Genomic DNA, 21370 nt, shown 5'->3' with positions numbered 1-21370 from the left:
TGTGTTGCTGACATGCAAGCGCCATATGTGATGTGATATATAGTTCCCGTCTAAACATGACATTTACCCCCCACACACACCGAGGATAAATAATAATGCCCATTTTTTAAGCTTTGCTTTAACTGCATGCATTAAAAATCTACTCCATACTTGTCATGCTCTATTTTTTACTACCGTGCTAAAGCTGTAAATTTTGTCTTATTTTCAAATGTATAATCATTTTGTCATGCCATATTATATAGAGTGTAATGTGAAAAAAGGGAGAGCAAACTCCACGTTAACACAGAGATTTTACACACTTCAGCTCTCAATAGCTGCCAATTTCATTAAAAATTACACTGAGATTTCCTTCAATTTAACCGTCTTAATTCTTTACACCTTGGGTGTATATCTCATCATGGTTTCACACTTTGCCTTGTCAGGAGCGTCTGGCTCACAGTAACTACAGCTAGAGCAGCTTCCTCTGTGCACAGCCCCAGCAAGAGGCTATTACAGACCCCCATTTTATTACCCATTACTACTGAGGTCATTAGCAGCAAGAGGGATTGTACGCTTCTTAACCTATTGATCAATGTAACTACTACCATTTAATCCTGTGCTGAAGGAGTGAAAATCTGCCTAAGACTGGATCCTATTGAGAGGAAGGGCGGGAGGGAGCACTTTAACTGAAAAATATTGCCCTGGCCGCTGTATCATGCCCATTTAACGCAAACACAGGACGCCAGTCGCCATTTAGAGCACTCCCATATGGTGCACTCCCTTTTCCCCTGGATAACATCATGACTCCAGATGATCCACAAAAAAATATATCACCATCTAAAGATGTAGGTGTCTAAAAGGAGACTCGTACTGGGCTAATAACGGGAGGGATCCACTGAGCCCAGCTCTAATCTACTCTACCAATATGAGGGTGTGAAAAAGAGGACATTCTGAGGATGCCAGAAATAGCTGACGTTTATGAATTTCACGAAGGTGTGGTGCTCTCCAGGTGCCTCCCATACATAAACATTGAAACCTGGAACATTCTCACACAGCTGCAGAGTGACTAGAGGCAATATACTGTACCAGCACAGGCCTGCTGGCAACACACACACACACACACACACACACACACACACACAAATCTAAACTGTGGCATGTTAATTGTCACAAGCACATACAAGCACATGTGCACAGCAAAACAACATTTTCCATATGGAGTGAGCAAGTATTGGCAATGTCTATTCAGTATAAAATGTATATGGAATAATGGACAAAACATTAACAAATGAAATCAAACATGATTAATTTAAACATGTTAAATGTTTAAATTATTATCAAAACTAAATATTCCTTTTGTCTAACATATGGATCAGTCATATCCTAATTCTCTGCACCACCTCTGACCACACATCAACACACACACACACACACACACACACACACACGGTATAGAAAGCATTTGGCATTAAAGGACACCTACAGTAAGCCAACTTCAAGAGGAAAAGCGCAACATAAGATTATCTAATGAGGGAACACAAACCGCATATCTGAAAACGTTCACTGATTCAGAGTTAATGAAGATGCTCCCCGAGCACCCCCTCCTATCACGAGTCAGAGGTCAAAGCCCGGTGAGAAGGAGTAGGGGTGAACGAGGCTGCAAGAAAGCCCCCTTTCCCCGACACTGAGGCAATTAAGAGGAACAGAAATGAGGGACGAGGAGGTGAATGTCAGTGAGACCGACAAAGACATTTCACTGGCCGCAAAGGTGCAGCTTGGCTGGAAGAAAAAAGGCAGAAAAAAAAAAGAGAATTATCAAATTTTCATTTGTGCTCCCTGGGGTCATCTTGTTTTGTAGGGGCATCAAATGGAATGGAGAAGTAAAAAAAGAAATAACAGGCCCTGGAGAAATCACAGAGTCTAGTCCGTTTGATGCTGTTGTTTTACTTTGGCCTGCCGTGGCGCATGGAAACGACTTCCCATCCTGACTATGATCTCGTGCATGGAAATGTAGCTGAAATGAGGATTTCACGGGAGCTATTGTACTTAAGTGATGTGCGAACATAATTAGTCGTCGACAAGACTGGAAAGACTAATTCCGTATTATCCATTCAGGTTGATTGAAATCTCTGAAGTGGAGAGCATTTATTTCCCTCTAAAAAAAAAAAATAGACGCAGTTTATTCACACCAATAACCTTTTCCCCTAATAATCATAATGATAATAATAATAACATCATATTGGTGTATGAATTGTTACAAAACATACTTTGTGTACACAACACATTTTAGATCCTAGATTCTTTAGTAAGCCGAAAAAAATGCAAATGAAAAAAAAGACAAAAGACAAGACAGAACGACCCGTCCCTACATGTGTTAAGACCTCCATTATTCCTTCCTCGTCATCCACAATCAAGCAGTTTTAAAAATGTTTACAGCTCACATAAACAGGATAATCAGAGCCACATTTGGTCTTGGTTTACCATACACTATATATCCTGAATTAGGGGTGTAGGGGTGTGAGGGCTCAAATTATTTGAGCAACTGTAAAAACAAAAGTGAAGATTGCATTTTAATTAACTTTTTCGACTACAAACAAACAGATTTTTGCCGGAGCTAGTCCCAGTGTCGGGTTTAAACAAACAAACCGCACGGTGAAGAGAGCGAGCTCTCGCCCCAACAATAACAGCTGGACGTTGTTTCCCCACACTGGAGGCAGCCACCACTGCAGGTGACCACTGCTGTGAGGGAAGCACACAGGGCACCCCCCCCACACGCCCTCACACACACACACACACACACACACACACACACACACACACCATCGTTTGCATCACCATAAATGTTTAAGTATAGCCAGATATACAAACTGACTATTTGTAGTTCAAAAAAATCAAAATAATACCATTATTAATAGTGGTCATATTAAAACAACAGTGATTCAGTTACACATTTCTAGAAAGGAGCATTTCCAAATACAAACTAGAAACAAGAAATTCAGGTTCACAAAAAAAAACCTAAGTGCTTGGTTACATTTTGCCGTGTGACTCAATGTCCTGTCACTCTTTTTGACCTATCAAGCCACACCTCCAAGTGTGTATTTCACAGCCACAGTTCTGAAACATGGCTTACAAATTCAGGGTGACAGCTACCATTCTACACACCACCGTCCACTGTTCTCACCTTTCCAGGAAACGCCTTACAGTACGATCACTGTTGGGGTGAACTGTGCGCCCGTGATCTACGGTTTGCCAGCTCGACACGGTTACGCAACGGTGCACGTTTTCAGATGCATTATTTGAGTCAGTTGAGATTTAATTAAGATCACAGCCTCTAAAATCCCTGTTAAATGAAACTGTAGTTAAAATACAATGGCTGACACATCCTCGTGCAGATTGTTTCTATTCTCTGCACACCAGCAACACAAAGCTAATCCTCGTTTCCATGACGGCAGACAAGAGGGCCACAAATTGTGTTGCTTCTTGACACTCTTAATGCAGTTGTGTTATGTGAGTCATATAAAGTATACATGCAATTAATACAATGGTATAGAAAACAATTCTCAGCAGGTTTATAGCATTAACAAAACTCAGGATATGTCCAACTTGTTAATGTCCACACACAGCCCAAATAATATACTCTTATTTTCTCAGTGCAACATGTCAATACCATCACGTACCTTATTGTTTTAACAATATATAGGTTGTGACAGAGATGAGTGGTGATAAAAGACCTTCTGCCATAAAACACTCTACACCATGTAATCATATTATTATCCTCCCATCTCAATCCTTTGAAACACATAGCATCTCAAGTGTAGAGTTAATCTTCCTATCTGAAACAGAGACGCACAACCTCCGAGCAGTAATAACCCTTAAAAAAAAAAATGAATGAAAGCCTTTTTCATGTAACATGTTTTAGTCGGAAAAGCCAGGGAATAACAAGCAGAGAGCAGCTGGTGGCTCACTATATCACTGCTAAACTATTCCCCCGTCTCTCCTCTCTGTCTTGCCTGCCCGCTCCAGTACAAAGCAAAGACCGTCCCTGTAAAGGATATCCCAGCGAGCCGTGAGGCTGCAGCGGCTACCCCCTGTGCCCCCCTCTCTGGGTACACAGCTAATATCTGGTTGCCTATGTCATGGTTTAGAAATGACAGGTGTTCGCCACCCCTCGCCTTGACAGGCCACTGCACAAATAACGCCCCTGCCTGAAAGGGCTAATGCACTACTAATGAACAATAAATCAACTTTGATTACAAACTGTCAACCCAATCAGCTCGCACTCCAGCTCTCCCAAACTGCGAGTCTCTGCACAGCTGCACGGCATTACGGTGCACACTGCCCCGTTTTAGGCTTCGCTCTCCTCCTCCTCATCCATCCGATATTCGCCTCCACTATTTACCTCCATTTCTCCTTTCTTTCAGCACCCACGTTCTTAGCACTGATGCAAGGTGTTGAAACATTGCACCCAAAAAAGTTTCGGCTGAATGGTAAGTGCTAACGGAAAAAGCCAAAAACAGCACTCAGAAAAAGTTAATCACATGTGAGTCCTTTCCATATATTTCTATAGTTGCATGAGTGTATTACTTAAAATCATTGTAGTAACGATACTTGAGGTCATTGGACAACAGAAAACCAATAGCTGTCTTCTGTGTAAAACATCAAAGCTGTCAAATCAGACATAAACTTGACAGCAGAAATAAATGGAAGAAAATGACCACAACTTTCCCTCCTTAATGTATAATTAAGTCCCTTTGCTGGAAGAACAGAAACACACAAACACAAGCACGTACGAACATTCACACACTCCAACTTTTCAGGAAGATATGAGCGATGACATTTTTAGTGACAGCGCATCTCCAACGTGGTTTTGTGGCGACGCTGTCAAATATAGAGCTGTGCCAGCCTGTCTTAATTCACTGTGACACCATGAGGAGAGTGAGGATTAGCCCAGGCCATAGCCTGAGAGCAAGCAAAGTCTGACCAGCACTCATTAACTCAGAAGAGCAAATCATCACAAAACACACAACCAGCAAAACCCAATGTATTACAAAAAAAAAGAAAGACTTTCTGCCTATTTTACATGCCTTACCCTAGAAATATTCTCATCCTTAAAGAAAAAATATAATACTTTTCTGAAAAAAACAACAAATTTAAAAGAAAGTGCAAACCTTTCCCTTGTTTTTCCTAGGACTCTCAAACGACATACAGTACAGTACAGTACAGTAATGTATCCTGCTTAACTGGTTAGCTCACTATCAGCAAAGTAAACTAAACTAAACAAACAGCATGAAATGGCTGACAGAAACTATGTATCTAATACTGTAACTGAAGAATTATCAAAGCTAAACAAACTGTTGCTAGAAGTAAAAGCGAAATGCTCAAAATCATCCAAATCACAATACACAGATAAACCAAAGCAGCTAATCCAGACAGACAGTCTTGTTTGCAATACATTCTGATACAGTAAATCTAACGTACATGACACCTGCTTTCTGTGTCAGGACAAGCCTGTAAACTGTCAGTGTCTCAACGGCAAAGTAAACCCTGGATAACTGCTTCTCTCACACAAACATGCATGACAAAATGAACCAATTACAATGATACAACATCAGCGATAGACAGACAATGAAGCCTCCTTTTCTCTTTTTCCCCGGTCAAATTAAATTGTCAAGTTTTTTACACAAGAAAACAGGCAAAATCACAGAAATCAATCATATTGACAAACCTGACAAACTCCATTTAGCTGGCAGGGTAAACAGTGCTGGGCCACGCGGTGTGGAGTGAAGCAGAGCGGAGAGCAGAGCGGCGAGGGAAAGAGAGGGGGAGAGAGAGAAAGAGAGAGAGAGAGAGAGAGAGAGAGAGAGCGAGAGAGAGAGAGTGAGTGAGTGAGAGAGTGGGAGAGAGAGAGAGAGGCAGAGGCACACGGGCTGGCAGGCAGGGAGGCTGAGAACAAGCGCTGATGTGCTGTGGAGTCTCCAACCTTCCTCAGGATACAGACAGATTGCACGCGCAAGGTTGCTCCCTGGCTGACAAGATACAAAACTATCCAATCAACCACGCCCTTCTCCACCAATCACAACCAGCCCTCTAAACATAATCAATTCAAATGGCGCCACACAATAGGAAGCCGCGGGCTGGGCTGCAGGTGAACCCGTGCCTTTGTGCGGGGGCCCCTTTCAAAAAAAAAGAAAAGAAAAAAAAAGACACAGTTGACGGCTGTTAACCCTTTGACCCCTGTCGGGACTCCGGCCGTGCTATTGAAACAATGGGAGCCTAAAGAAAAGAGGCCCTTTAATTAAACAACAGATAAGTAAACACAGCTATCCAGCGGAAAGAAAGAAAACTGGCCGTGCTATCAGCCCCTTTATTGTTCTGCTAAATGGAATTGTTTACAGTGCTGGAACAAAGACACAACTCATTTCACTTGCTGAAAACAACAAATGCACAAACAGGCGCTTTGTACTTATTTGGACTTTTTCTTGCTTTTAAATTCCCCAAGCTGAAAAAAATACCACATGTATTTGATTTTAGAGTAAATAATGTATTTATGAGAACAGTTTGTTTTTGCCATGTATTTCCTCCACTAATGTTAATGTGTACACTTGTACCGTAGCACGCAAATAGTTGCAATATACTAAGGCAAGTTGGTGTGTTTTTTGTCATAAAATCAACCACAGCAGCATTAACTTTTTTTAAACACTTATTCTACAATTTGGCCTCAGACAAGCTAAAACCACTTACATTAATAACCGACATTACACCAGCTACAGAACCAGGCAATCCATCCAACTCCATCCCAATGAGAGCAATTAGCTGTCATAATATCATCACACTCTTTAACACCCATGTGCACTCAGTAAGGGGAAAAGACAGGAGAGAAAAAACAGGACCCTGCCACCTACTGGAGATTCTACTGAACTCACCAGGAGAGAGCGAAGGCAGCATGGCTCCTGTCAACGTATACTGTATATATACTATATATATCTAGCTGAACATATCTTAGCTATAAGCCAACTATAAGTGCATTACATGCTATAGTAAATAAAAACATGAAGAAATGGAATAAGACCTATTTTTAAAAAATCCGATTCACTGACTTGTGCAACCCACTTAAAGGTTTTGAGAAAGGGCTTGAGGCAAGATTAACACCTCACTTTGTTAATTATCATGACAATAAACACAGAGCTAAATAACAGAGCTCTAAAACAGCTCATATCAACAGCTATAAACCCTTCGCCAAGGATGAAGGAATGTTCACGGGATGTATTCCAGTCCGCAAACACACAGGTAAAATAAACAGAGCGGCTGCGTAACAAGCCACTGCTCTCATCTGCTAATAACTAACAATGAGCTCTGCTAAGCTGGCCTGACCTATATAAATTATTGACTGGGACACCTCAAGTGTCAAAAGTGACAATTCCAATACATATCATAGTGAATAATTGAGAGGAAGAAAAGGCACTTTTAAAAAAAAAAATATTATCTGACACCCTCAAGACGGCTCACACAAAAAAGACAGTGACATGCAGGCATGTGCTCGCACTCAACACACGCACAAACACACACACACACACACACACACACACACACACACACACACACATCCACAAAGTGGTTGAGGCTACAGCCACACTCTTCTCCCCCGGCACTCTCCCTGGGGTGGTATGTCGGCGTATTCTCAATAAAACACCTTCTTAGCAGTAATAGGCCACTGTTCTCATTTCAACGCTCCCAAAGGCCTCATGATAAATTTAGCAGACACACAGTTCAAGCTTCTCCTCTCACACACTGTCTTTCTAATCCATTGCCACTGTGCCCGTGCCATGTAAAATAATTACACATATGTGTCGATGCGATACACACGCTATATACATTTTTTTTTTTTCCCTTCTCCTACGCACAGAGAAACATCAATATCCTCGAGCTTTGAACCGGCGTCCCCTGTGATAGTTTACAGAGAGTGCTGAGCGATTGTGTTCATGACAGAGTGGATAACATTATATTTCCTGCTTGAGTTAGAGTGAAAGTATAAGTTAATGTCTGGTCTGGCCTGAGCTGTGCCGTGCTCTGCTCGGCACTGGCTAAAGATAACGACTCGCCTCCAATTACAAAGCCTTCACAAAACACTAACAAAGCCAGTGAATAAGCTGCACCGGCATGCCAGCCAGTGTCTTACTGCTACTACAGAAATAGAACGAGAAACGTGGAGGAAAATACAAAACAATAGTTATTCCTTTTCTTGAAAGGCTCTGGTGACCTGGACCATTTTCATGAGAAAACAAACAGTCTGTTTCCCTGTGCGTGTGTAAAGTAAATCATTGTTTACTGATAGTGGGAGTCAGCAGGGCAGGTGTGGGACCTATATAAATAACAGCTGCTCTATATAATATCACCAAGGCAACAAAAAATACCTCTTAGATCCACAACAGTACCATAATGTGTGATCTTCATATCATTTCTTTATCTCAATATTAAGAGACACAAAGCATCCAATCAACTGTTTTCTTCCCCCCCCCCCAAGTCACAGCAAAAACTTTGCACAGTTGAGAAAGAACCTACGTTTGCTTTTGGTAACCCACTCACTTGCACTGACATCATACAGGAGAGTTTTTCTATTTTGTTTTTTCTATTCTGAAGTTATAAACTAAACTAAAAGTGAACTAAAATCTGGTCTTTTCCATTCAAGGCTCATTTTTTAAGAGCTTGCTACATCAAGGTTTGACACACTGGCTTTTGTTCTTTTGTACTCTTGATTTTTTATGTTATTCAAACTGAATTTATTTGAAAGTTTATTTTTCTATACCCTTGTTGCGACCTCAAGTGAAACTGTTTCATTGTTTTGATAGTTTTGAGTTTTATTTATTGTTGGTGCTGTATTAAAAAAAAAAAAAGAATCTGTTAAAATAAAGTGTATATCCATTGTTATGACATTACAGTGAACTCACCTTTTAACATCGGCTACCTACCAATACTCCCTCTGATACTTGGAATAAGTCATATTTAGAGTGAATGAGGTTATCACCAGAAGCGGAGTAGAGTTACAGTAAGTCACGCCTGAGTCACCGTCTTCCCCCTGGTCTATTATATATGGGTTTGGTTATTTACTTTTAATTTCAGCATTCAGGAAGACATTGTTTAGTCAGCACATGTTGCAAATACAGCAAAATATTTCCTGAGGTGATATGCCAGCCAGTATATAACAGAGCTTGTGTTTCAGCATGTAGCGTCTAGTGTGGTTTTTCACTTCGTCATAACAAGAACACTTTTGGGTTTGAACAACGTCGATATAAGGCGGTGGGGAATTTCTGCCTTGTTTTGTTTGGTGATTGATTCATATTTGATTTCAATCAGAAACTATATTAATACACAGAAACTCTGAACACAGGAATTGTAATAAGCAATAATGATGGTTCTCCGGGGGCTGTGGAGATATACAAATAACTACCACCACTAAATCTGAAGAGACAAATAAGTATATAAGTATAAGTATATATATATATATATATATATATATATATATATATATATATATATATATATATATATATATATATATATAACAGATTCCAGCAGAGTACAAGCAACTTTGTCATGTGGGTGGCTCTTGTCATCACTTTTTAAGGAACACTCACGCACACTAAGAGTACAGTACCACTACCCACCATGATTAACTGTTTAGCCAACCCTTTCTGTAGTGCTATTAAACAGTATTTGTTAGCCTGTCCTGTTTCCAACACTAACCAATATTATTCCTGAGGAACATTACTGGAGGTAATAGATATAGATAAGCACTCTACATATGAATTTATTTTAACCAATAACCAATTTAAATGCAATGCTACTTTGACTTTGTGCTTTTTGCAGATTGGGTGTAACTACATGGATGACTATGATGGTTCACTGTAAAGTATCCAACACAAACATAAAACACAACTCGAAATGATGTTCTCATGTAGCTGAAGGCCTTTCGGTCTCTGGATCTCTCTCACGCTGTCTGAGCGACACAATATTTCTCTTTCCTACTCCTAACAAAAAGTGAAAATGGAATCAGAGAAATGCAAAGCTGTCAAAAAGTGTGTGACGACACCCAAAGAGAAACTGCATTGTGAGTTGATGCTGACTTGACTGCACCTTGCATAGCTGTTAGTGTTTATTAATGCTATGGTTGACTGTGCATCCATCCATCCTTCCACCCCTCTGCAAAGGGCGTGTGAATCACTCCAAACAACACACGCTTGACATCAAGATATAGTGCCAGAGGATGACACAAAGATACAACACATTTTAGGGGGAAATGTGTGTGTGTATGTGTGTTTGTGTATGTGGGTGGATGACTGAGTGGGGTGGAGGGGTGAGAGGGTTCACTGCTTGAAGGGAAACATCAGGCCTCAAATGAAAAGAGGGTCCTGAAAATGGTAAGTGGCTCCCAGCGCTGTGACTGGAGTCAATTCGACAGTCATCGTCTTGGCTGGGAGGGAGCTCCTAACAGAGCAGCTCCCCCCCCCGTTTCTGCTTGGCTGCGTGGAATTGGGACAGATGACTTCATTCCGACAGGATTATCCCCAACCTGGTTCTAATCTATACAGTACACATAATACATTTTTACAATATGACAAGGAAAACAAGCAGCAAAAGAGACGGCCTGATCCCGGGGTTCCGTGTGAGCACCGGCCGCGTTGTTGTGCTGATCATTCCTGACAGATTGTATCACCTCAAAGCAACGCATGCGTCAAAATGAGATTTCATTACAGCATCACCTTGAGACTTTTTACAAACACAAAGAGATGAACGTCTTCTGAGGCTCACGCACACAGCTGATGAATTATGGGATTTAACTCTGAGAGACACTTTGCAGACTGAAAGGGGAGCTATTCTGAACGATATATTCCCTAAAATATTGATGGCAACAGCGCATCCTGGAGGTAAAGAAGCAAAGACAAGTTCCACCAAGAGCATATTCAGGTAAAATAACACAGCTCTTAGAGGAATAGGTGGACATTTGTGCTCTTTTACCCAAGAGGTAGATAAGAAGATTGATGACACTCTCATGTCTGTATGCTAAATTTGACACCAGCGGCCAGTTAGCTTAGCTTACCTCAAAGACTGGAAACAGGAGGAAACAGCTAGCCTGGTTCTGTCCAAAAAAGTAACAAAATCCAACAACCAGCTCCTCTAAAGCTAACTAAATAACAACCAATTGTGTAAAGTGTAAAAACAACTTGTGGTTTATGGCCAATTCCTGGTGTGTCACAGTGACGACAAGACTCCAGGCTAGGCGTTTCCCCGTTTCCAGTCTTTGTGCTAAGCTAAGCGGCAGCTGGCAGTGGCTACATATTTGTCATACAGACATGAGATTGGTATCAGTCTTCTTATCTAATGCTTAATCGCTAGAAAGTGAATAAGCGTATTTTCCAAAATGTCAAACTATTCCTTTTAGTCAGCCCGATGCAGTTTGAAAAAAGGTACAAACTGTGAACACTTATGTTGGTTGGTATAAGTGGTTACGACCACATATTCTGTGAATTATCTGCTGCTCTGTGCAAAACAACCTGCAGAGATCTGAACTTGAATAGGCTGGTTAATCTTGGCAATCTTAAAGTAGCCGTTAAAAAAGAAAATCAATTAGAAATTGGCAATGCTTTAATTTGTGTTTTAAGAGAGTGCCACTACTCCTTCTGTCTCTCAGCACTTTTTTTCTTACACTTTTTTCTTCAAAATGTATTTTAACTGAATATAAATACAGGCATTTTGTCTTGGCCAGGTCTCCCTTGCGTGAAGAGAATCTTTATCTCTTCTCTAGAAACTCAGAACATTAATCCAGGTTCACTGTCACCTCGCCAATGGGCTACCACTGTCGTGCCACCTTGAGCCACTGGCCCACTGGGCTGCGGGAACACCTCAAAATGCTGCCTCAGATCGCCTTGCAGCACTGGCTGAGCTCCAGCTGACAGGCTTTCGGCCTAGTGCTCTAATGACTTACAGATTGGAGCGCTGTGGTATACATGTGTCAGGACAATGCCATGGGCCTACTGCAAAAACAGTAGGAGAGGGAGAGAGAGCCAGCGGCTTCTCCCTGTCCTGTCAGACAGAGGGTTGGCCCCTGGATTGTGTCACATCGCGCTTCCCCCCAACAGACCACAAATGAAGGATGTGAAGAGCAAACGTGGAGAGGAGGGGCATTAGAGGGGTTCTCTACAACTTAAAAGGCTTTCATGCTGTAAACTGAAAATGCATTATCTTTTGACCTGGAGATGCCCTCTGTAAGGCTGTACACTATGGTGTGAAAACACAAAGAGAGAGAGAGAGAGAGACAAAGAGCAAGGGAAAAAGAAAAGAAGAAAAAAAGGAAAGGAGAAGAAAGAAGTGTGGATTGTGGCTTCAACTGGTAAGAGTACAGATAAGAAAATGGTCTGCTGGCATGGTTTTCAAACATTATCAGTAGTTTTTTCTGTGTCTGAAGAATAACAAGTGATGCACCTTTGACATCATGAAAATATTCAATGCAACATGTATAAGAGATTAGTAAATAGTGTTTCTCATTTTAAAACAAAAGGCCATCACATTATTACAATAAATACAAAAAACAATGAAATCTAAAGGATAGATATGACCTTTTAGCTTCAAATTCTTTACAAAGAAGCGCTTCACTTAAATATTAAACATCAAAGCTCTCGATAGTAAGTACAGTGACGTAACCCTTCTCTATACGCAGACTATCTGCTCTGAATCTGGCAATTCATGTACTCTCATTACAATCAGTGCAGACATATTGCAGACAGAAACCAGTCAATGTCATTCAAGCCGCGTCGACACAGGGAACTTCAGCTGGCTGCCGGCCATACATCACACTGTACCAGTGACATGAATAATGAAGGCCAATCTCAGGCACAATCCTGGATGGGAAACAAGCATAATCTAGGCATTACACTGATAGCAAAGACACCATGTTGACACAACATATTCAGCCCAGCTGAATGCCACATAATCCCCTGTAGGAGGTGGATGCCTACCTAGGATCTCTTGCAATGAGGTGTAGTTAACCAGCCAGGCTCGCTAGCAACGCAACAAACGAGCTTCAATTCCCCCCCTCCTCCCACCTTGGTGCTGGTGGACTATCAGCGAGGGTCCGACAGTGTTGTTCCTAATTACCTATTTCTCCACTCCTGATCCTGCGGCTGGCATAATTAGTTACCTGGGGCTGCAATCCAATTTGAAGTGATGACAAAAAAGTGATCCATGAAAAAGTAATAAGTTAAATCCAATTTCAGCCTGCCTCTAATTAAATGCACATGGAACTAATGAGTCAAACCCTACCATTTCACTGATAATGGTAATTAGCGAGGTGGGAGTTGCCGGCTCTCGTTGTTGTGCCACTGTAGGTGTGAAGCGCAAAAGGTAAAAGCGGCGGCATGGTTTCTTTTAATCACACGTGTCATTCAGTCAATGTAATTTACTGGCTTTTTGACCAGTCAAGTATGTTTAGCTGCTTTCCAGCCTGCGTAGCAGCTGTTTGTATATCGAGTCTGATTAAAGCGCCTCTAGGCTGCTGAGTATACAGCGAAGGCATCTTCATCCAGAGGCAAGGGTGGGCAGTGTAGGGGGGAGGGGGGTGTGGGGGGGCACCCCTGTTGGAGATATAAAACCAAAGAGCCATTTAATGCTGATCAAGGATCCTGAGGCTTGTTTGACTCATATTTTTCCCCTCTTTACTACTCTACGCAGGTCATTTTTTTTCAGCTGTTCTCTATATACACCGTGCTTCATTATTTTTTGACTTGAATAAGGATGAATTGGAAAGTGAGTCACATCTCCAAATGAGTAAAAGTCTCTCTGCACATCTTCTTGTTCCTAATGGGAAGACCACTGAGATGAATGGAGCCCCGTCTGCAGATCAGGTGCTTTTATGGGGTGTCAGCTCACTACACAGCCTCATAATTGTTGGATCATGTTTTTTGATGACCCAGTCCAGCTCAACAGAGAATCTTTATCCAGGCTGTGTGATGGAGATAGTGAATGTTCTGTGTGAAGTGGCTTCTTTAGGCAAAGGTTTGTTCTTAAGAGAGGAAGTGATATAAGGGTCTAACCGTTACCCTCTGGTGTTTCACAAAATGTGTTTGTGAGAGAGTGTGAGAAAAGAGAGAAAACAAGAAAAAAACCTCACCACCACAAAACCATGAGTGATGGAAAAACCCCAACAAAAAGCCAACAAAAATAAATGTAATACATCCTCACACTGATGTTTATGTATGAACACTTGGCTTTAAACTATGCATGTGTATGTGGTTGAAGTGCGTTTAATTAGCAGAAACTGTAATTCAGAGATAAACACACACTTGTCTGAACCTGTGGCTTTTTCATAATGGTACTTTCAAGCCAGCAAAATGTAACATACAACATTAGAGAGCAGGCAATTTACAGTGTTAGTTAGATACTACAGCAAGCCTGTGCTCTCTTCACAAGAACCGGGCAGGAGAGGAGAGGGGAGAGGAAGCGGGGGAAAGGGCCCGACTCTCTTTTCAATAGTTGAGTGACAGCTTGGCCAAGCTCTTTGTATACATTAATAAATTAGAATTTTAATTCTGTCTTTGTCTGCTGGAGATGGTCTAGTACTTCACTATGTATCAACAACTGGCTGTACGCTGGAATCTGCCGTTGTGGTCCCCTCCGTTGACCTCTGCAGCACAATTCCCTGCCAGGCTGGGGAAACAGTTTAGTTTGATCCTTTCAACTTATTTGAATCCTGACAAATATGCACACAACTGAAAGGTCATCACAGTCATATTTCATCCTCTGGAGCTATTCCGAAGACATCTGCACAACAAAGAGGCTTTTTCAAAACCTGACATTAGACCTAGCTGCTACAATAGCTCATTAAAAAGGGCCCCCAACGGGATAGTAAGGGTATTAAATATTATATATACACACACACATAGAGAACCAGGCCTCCGTATTAATTACCAAATATGCCCTGAAGTCGTTTGCAATTTCACACTGACACAAACAACAGCTCCCTGTTCAAACAAAGATATACATATCTGAGGCAGCTGAGCTGAAATTAACGTAAATATTGCATCAGATATGCAGCGCCGTTCATATAACAAGCAGAACGAGATGAAAAAAAATAAAAATAAATTCCTGCTGTTTTGTCTTTGCATCACAAAGGCATTCCAAATAACTGTCCTACCATCTTTATACCTCTCCCAGCCCTCACATTTCCCCACCCCTTGCTTGCCTCTCTCTACTTCACCTCCAAGCCCTCCACCTGGATTCCCCCATAGCACCTCCTACTGCTGGTGGTAGGGACCTGTCCCCTCTTTTATTTCTGATGTGTGTGTGTGTGTGTGTGTGTGTGTGTGTGTGTGTGTGTGTGTGTGTGTGTGTGTGTGTCTTTGTGCACGCAGAGCAGGGATGAAAGGCAAACAGGAAAAACATGGAGTTTCCTCTGCTTGATCAGACTCACTTCTGTGTGGGATGAATGGTGCTTTCTCACTTCTCCCTCATTTGCACACTTTCTCCTGCGTTTTAGCCAAGCTGTGCACCTCCTAAACTAAGTGTAGTCAACAAGAAAAGGCCTTTGCACTGCCGATGTCAGGATCAGCCGCACATGCTGATATCTGTTGCTGCACTAAAATGACTCTGGATGAGCTCATGTGATCTAAACTGGCCACACGGCAGCTTTTCTAACATTCTGGCATATGTGCTGCTAAATCACACATAATGCGTGAGCATACATAACTGCAAATGTTGCACTGCCAAAATTAATTTCCTGTTTGTGAACTTAGCCTAGTGCTGTGTGCTTTTCTTGCACACTGTGTTCTAGTGAGAGTTGCACAAGTTCACTTCATTGTTTTTTTTATTTGATCAACCACAAAGTCAAATAACCAAGCCACCTGATAATCACAAGTAAATAAATAAGAGATTGTCTGAGAATGACAACACATTTACAGTACCTGTAGGCTTTGCTGCTTGTCGTTGGCTTTAGGGGATTTGCCGCCAGTGTTTTGTTGAGACTGCAGTTGCTGCGAGTGGGACTGCTGCTGTTGGTGTTGCTGCTGGAGGAGTATCTGCCGAGCCACTTGGAGAGCCTAATAAAGAGAAAAACATGAAAATATTTTTTTTTTTTAAACAGTCCAATAGAAATGCTAAGAAGAATTGCTAAGAGTCCCTTGAGGACACTTTATTACCTATTATCAGAGCAGATGTATCCCCTTACAACAATATTCCCTTGGCCTTCTGATAGATAACAAACAAACATTACAGACAGATCTTTTCATACTCTCCCATTCAGAGTCATAAATCTAAGGCTGGCATAAACGATCCCTCCACAAACAATGAGAACAATGATCAGATGTCAAAACAAATTCACAGACCGAAAGAAGACAAAGATATCAACTGCAGCTAGAAGAAATATTTATCCGTTGATAAGTTGCACTTACAGCAAACACAAATGGTCAAAGACACTATCAGCGCTTTTGATCCTCCTTTAGCTCAGTCAAACTCCCCAAATAAAAGGCTTTGTGGCTGCTTCAAATATCTGTTAAAGGACACGGCCTTCTCAGTGGAAAACAAAATACAGTGCAGTCACATGTTTATTGCTCCAGCTACTCCCTATTCCCTTACGATAAATAATCAAACATGCCATCCAGAGCAAACAAAGCTGGAGAGAGCTGGGGGAAAAAACACAGTGGTCTTGAAAACGGTCAGTGATACCAAGAAAAGCAAGCGTTGTGTTCCCACAGTGAGCTGGCCAGCCTCACACCTCCACCAGTAAACCATCTGAGTAAATAACTGGCCTCATTCTTTCCATGTTCCTCAGACGATTGCTCCCACAATTAAACAAACAGTCAGGGCACATCCAAGCTCATCTCACAGACGGACAATCTAAAAGTTCTCCAGTCAATTATTTGAGAAGTTCAGAAATTGTAAAAGTACATGGTGGAATGTTTAACAAAAAGTTAGTTAGAGAGAAAGAGGGAGAGAGAGATAGAGTGTGTGAGAGAGAGGGAGGGAGGGAGAGAGAGAACACAAAAAAGGAAAAACGTTAGAGCGACATGTGAACAAGTGAGTGAAACCTGTGAAAGACTGTGTGAACGCCAGATATCTACAGGGAAAGGGCAAATAAGAAGCTCTGTGGACGGATGAAAAGATAGAGATAACTTTGAGAATTGGTCTTATTGCCAGTAAAGTCTGACAATACTTTAAGACAGAAAGGCGGGAGACGGTAAGGGGTTGGAGCGAACAGCTGTATGATGGTCTGTGTGTGGGTGTATGTGTTGACCCTCCCAAACACACGGCTGTTGGATGACATCATGAGGCATTAATATGACCACAGGCTACAAAGAGGCCACACTCCTGGCATTTCACCATGCTTAACGTGCATAAATTGTCCCTCTCTCTGTCTGTCTCTGAGCTCTCATGTAAAGCTAAATGACACTAGAGTAACGTATCTCATTCTTCATGCCTAATTGTCCCCTGCTTTGAAATTTGTGGGGGACCCCCCCAGAAGCAAGTACACTCATAAAGAAAGTGTACAAATTGAAACTAAGAACAATGTGAGCAAGTCTCCCTCCCACATGATGCCAATATTTACATCTTAGGCATTTAGCTTTAGCTCCAGAGCAACTTAATTGTACTACTACTTACTTACTACTACTACTACTTACGTACTTGTAAACTGAACTGACACAGATCGGAAAACTGCTGACACATTGTCTCGAAACATTTTTATTATCACAAACAGACAAATATTTTAAAATGGTAATTGTTATTGAAAGTGGTTGGCACTCAAAAACTTCTAGTTTTATTTAGGCCTTTAATTAACTGATGAAACCAATGTCATCAGTTAATTAAAGGTTACTGAATGTTCTTTCATTCTACCATTTTATTGGGAAAGAAATCACTTCATAAAATAAGACTAAACTTAAAAATAAAATATGTCAGCATCAAATCACAGCAGCAAAGTTACCAGCTGTTAAAACAATATCCATACTACTAATAGCATGTATGTGAGATAGTGTCATTATTTTGAATTAGCAGCTCTTATATTCTACAAGGATCCATGGCATGTGTTTTGTTTTAGCCACTACAGCATGATAAACTGAATAAGAGAACTTGAATGACTAAAACAGTGAAACGCTGATAATTATACAAGAGACTAAAAAGAGCTGTCATTCACAACGCCCAGGGCGTGGTATTACGGGCACACTGAAGAGTAAACAAAGTTGGCTGTTTTCTTTTCCCCTGTTACTGATGACACATGCAGAGAAATGTGTGTGTGGCATGTGTGTGTCTGGGTTTACAACCGAGGGTGTTGGAACAAAGAGAGTTGAGTCAACAGGATATGATAGGAAATTCAGACAGTAATGGATGAAGAGATACATTTCTGGGAAGTCTTCCTTCACTGTCATCACAGATCAGTTACCACATGTGGCTACAGAAATTGTGATACTGCAATGATGTGCACTTTTAAAACAATGGGCTGTTAAAGCTTTAGTAACTTTTTGATATTAATGAACGTCCGTTACATTCAAGCCGTTGCCAACTGAGTTGCTACAAAGCTAATTAAGACTATCAGCGCCACACAACTCTTTCTGTATTTCTCAGTATGACTATGTTCAGAAGATTGTGTCTTCCGGCACGCAGAAACTCAAGAGAAGATATTTACCTCTTCTGAAGAGTCCATCATGTTTTTTTTAATCCTCCGTGTCCTCCTTGGTTACTAGCAACTACTTTGGGGAGGGGTGGGGGCGGTGCGCGATCACGGAAGGCTTGTATTGTGTGGATGCGCCGACAGTTTTGTTGTCATTATTATAATTCCTCATAGCTTTAACAAGTACATTCATATTCTAATATTGATGCTACGTTCTGATATAAACAAAGGGCAAACAATTCAATTATAAATCTTATCATTATCAAAGTTGTTTGCAGAGTATTGATCATGCAATCAAACGCAAATTAACTGAAATCACATTGCTGCCTGACAGCACATGCCTATGCTGTCTTTTGAAAGCCAAAGATACAAAATGCGTAAAAGACTGCTGTTGGGACAGAAAATAATGAGACGAAAAGGCGAGCGGGCTGAGAACCTGTGTTGTGAGATCGGCTCCACGTTTAAGAATGTTGCTGTCATGTTTGTATTTTCAAAAGGCCACTGGAGCTGGCCTGCCTTTGAGAGGCCTAACGCGGGGCTAAAATAACCTATTGTGAACTGTCACTGCCAAGTTTACACAGCATCCACTCCTCCATATCAGACCCTCCTCCTCTGGAATGTATCTTCTTTTGATCTTCCATTCAAAGGTACTGGGCGCTTGATAGGCATGCAAGTGTAAGAGCTGCTCCAGACAAATGTGATAAACTGGAAACTGATGACAGGCACAACAGGGCATCTGAAGCACAGAGAAAGTGGGGAGACAGCATGTTGCCTAGGTGATATAATAGTCTCAAATCAAGACAGTTGAGGTTAAACTGATCAGCAAAATATGTTCAGGCCAGATAATGATAACTACAGAAGGTTGCCCTGACAACTATAGTGTACTGAAAATGGTCAATTGGACAGAATCATACTTTTATAATACAGTGGTGCTCATAAGTGGTGCTTTACATACCAATGCTAAAGTTGACTAAAAAAGAGGAATACAATTTTTTTTTGGGAAAATTGATCTTATTGCCTTAATTAAAAACAATTAGGAAAAATCCAACCTTTAAGGACACCAATTTTGTTTGTGAATGAATAATGTATAGTAAATAAATAAATGTTCTTCCTTAAAATACAGGGGGCATAAGTAAGTACACCCTCCCATAGAGGCAGGCAGATGTTTATTTTTAAAGGCCAGTTATTTCATGGATCCAGGATACTATGATCCTGATAAAGTTCCCTTGGCCTTTGGAATTAGAATAGCCCCCCCACATCATCACATCCCCTTCACCATACCTAGTGATTGGCATGGTTTTATTTCAGTTAGCCTAATAGCTGGTTTGATTTGCATTGAGAGGTGATCTTATGGAAAGTACCCCATGCCAATCTCTAGCTATGGTGAGGGGTAAAAATAAAAATCTGCCTGCATCTATGGGAATTTAACATAGGGCTGTGTATACTTATGCCCCTGTATTTTAAGGAAGAACATTTATTTATTTACGATACATTATTCATTTACAAAGAAAATTAGTGTCCTTAAAGGTTGGATTTTTCCTATTCTTTTTTAATTAAGGCATTAACATCAATTTCCAAAAGATGTTTTTTTATTCCTCTTTTTAGTCAACTTTAGCATTGGTATGTAAACTTATGAGCACAACTGTATATTGTATACTTCTTTAATGTATAAAGAGTAAGAAGTTTACTTAGAAATAACTAAACAAGCAGGATTTGTGATATGCTATGCGTTGACACATACATTGGTTATGTGTTTAGGTCCTAACATCTTGCATGTAAGCATACAAGACTACAGCAGTCATATTATAATCGCAAACTGAGGTTGTTCGGGAGGCAAGCTTGTTACTGGAATAAGAAGAACACAACTGCAGTGATAGACGCCTACAGTACATTCACACATCATATTCACTGTTTGTGGGTTTACAATACATGCACGCACGCACACACACACACACACACACACACACACACACACACACACACACACACACACACACAATGGAGGGAGTGAACCCTCTAGGTGCTTTTGATTAGAAAACACCCTCCAGCACATGACAAAGGCTTTATCAGCAACAAAGCTGGTGCAATTTGGTATCCTTGTCATTTGCAGTCCTCTTTTATATTCCCCATTTCAAATGTGTTTAAAGTTCACACCCTCTTCCCCCTGTTAATACAACTTCCTCAATAAACAACAGGCGTTGTTTTTTTTTTATCTGCATCTACTTTCACACCATATTAGTGAATGGAGGCAGGATCGTCTCTTATGTCCCTGGGCTATCACGCTGTGATAAGGGAACTGCTAAGTACTGGATGTCTTTATGTGCAGTCTGCACATGTGGATTATTTACAAGCTTTGGGGTTTCCTGCTGCTAAAGCCAGCTCTGGGTGTCTTGCAAATCCCAGCTCAGAGCATTGCCACACAGTCAAGTCTGCTCTCTGCTGAATCCCTCACTGCACCTTTTCCCACTACGACAACATTTTTTTTTTTCCAGATATGTCTCTCTTTAATCTCATTAAAATGCAACTTTACTGACCCACAGTATCAATCAAAACAATACCAAACATAATTGTGTATAAAGGAAAGGGATCTAAAAGAAGTGTGAGGGATCACAGAGCACTCACATCACATTTTCTAAATGACAGCCACAAAGAAAGGGAATGTGATAAAAGGTCCAGAGAAAATAGAGATGATGTGGGTAATTGTGGGGGGGGGGGGTCGTTCAGGGTGTCCCCATTGGGAGT

General features: G+C 41.1%; 1 protein-coding gene across 12 annotated transcripts in view; it reads right to left on the bottom strand.

Moving 5' to 3' along the window:
• The window catches only part of foxp1b (forkhead box P1b), a 158735-nt gene that overhangs the window by 35578 nt on the left and 101787 nt on the right, over nt 1-21370 (bottom strand). For 11 of the 12 annotated variants that reach the window (XM_078247734.1, XM_078247744.1, XM_078247735.1 and 8 more), the window contains one exon: nt 15930-16064. In XM_078247734.1, the coding sequence (XP_078103860.1) occupies nt 15930-16064 (135 nt within the window). Of the gene's footprint in view, nt 1-5704; nt 5977-15929; nt 16065-21370 lie in introns of those variants that run through there. The other variant, XM_078247743.1, reaches the window with a different exon arrangement.

This window comes from Sander vitreus, chromosome 4, assembly GCF_031162955.1.
Source record: "Sander vitreus isolate 19-12246 chromosome 4, sanVit1, whole genome shotgun sequence".
NCBI classification, from domain to species: Eukaryota; Metazoa; Chordata; class Actinopteri; order Perciformes; family Percidae; genus Sander; species Sander vitreus.
The sequence above is the reverse complement of the archived record's forward strand: the minus strand, read 5'-3'. Positions and strand labels throughout refer to the sequence as shown.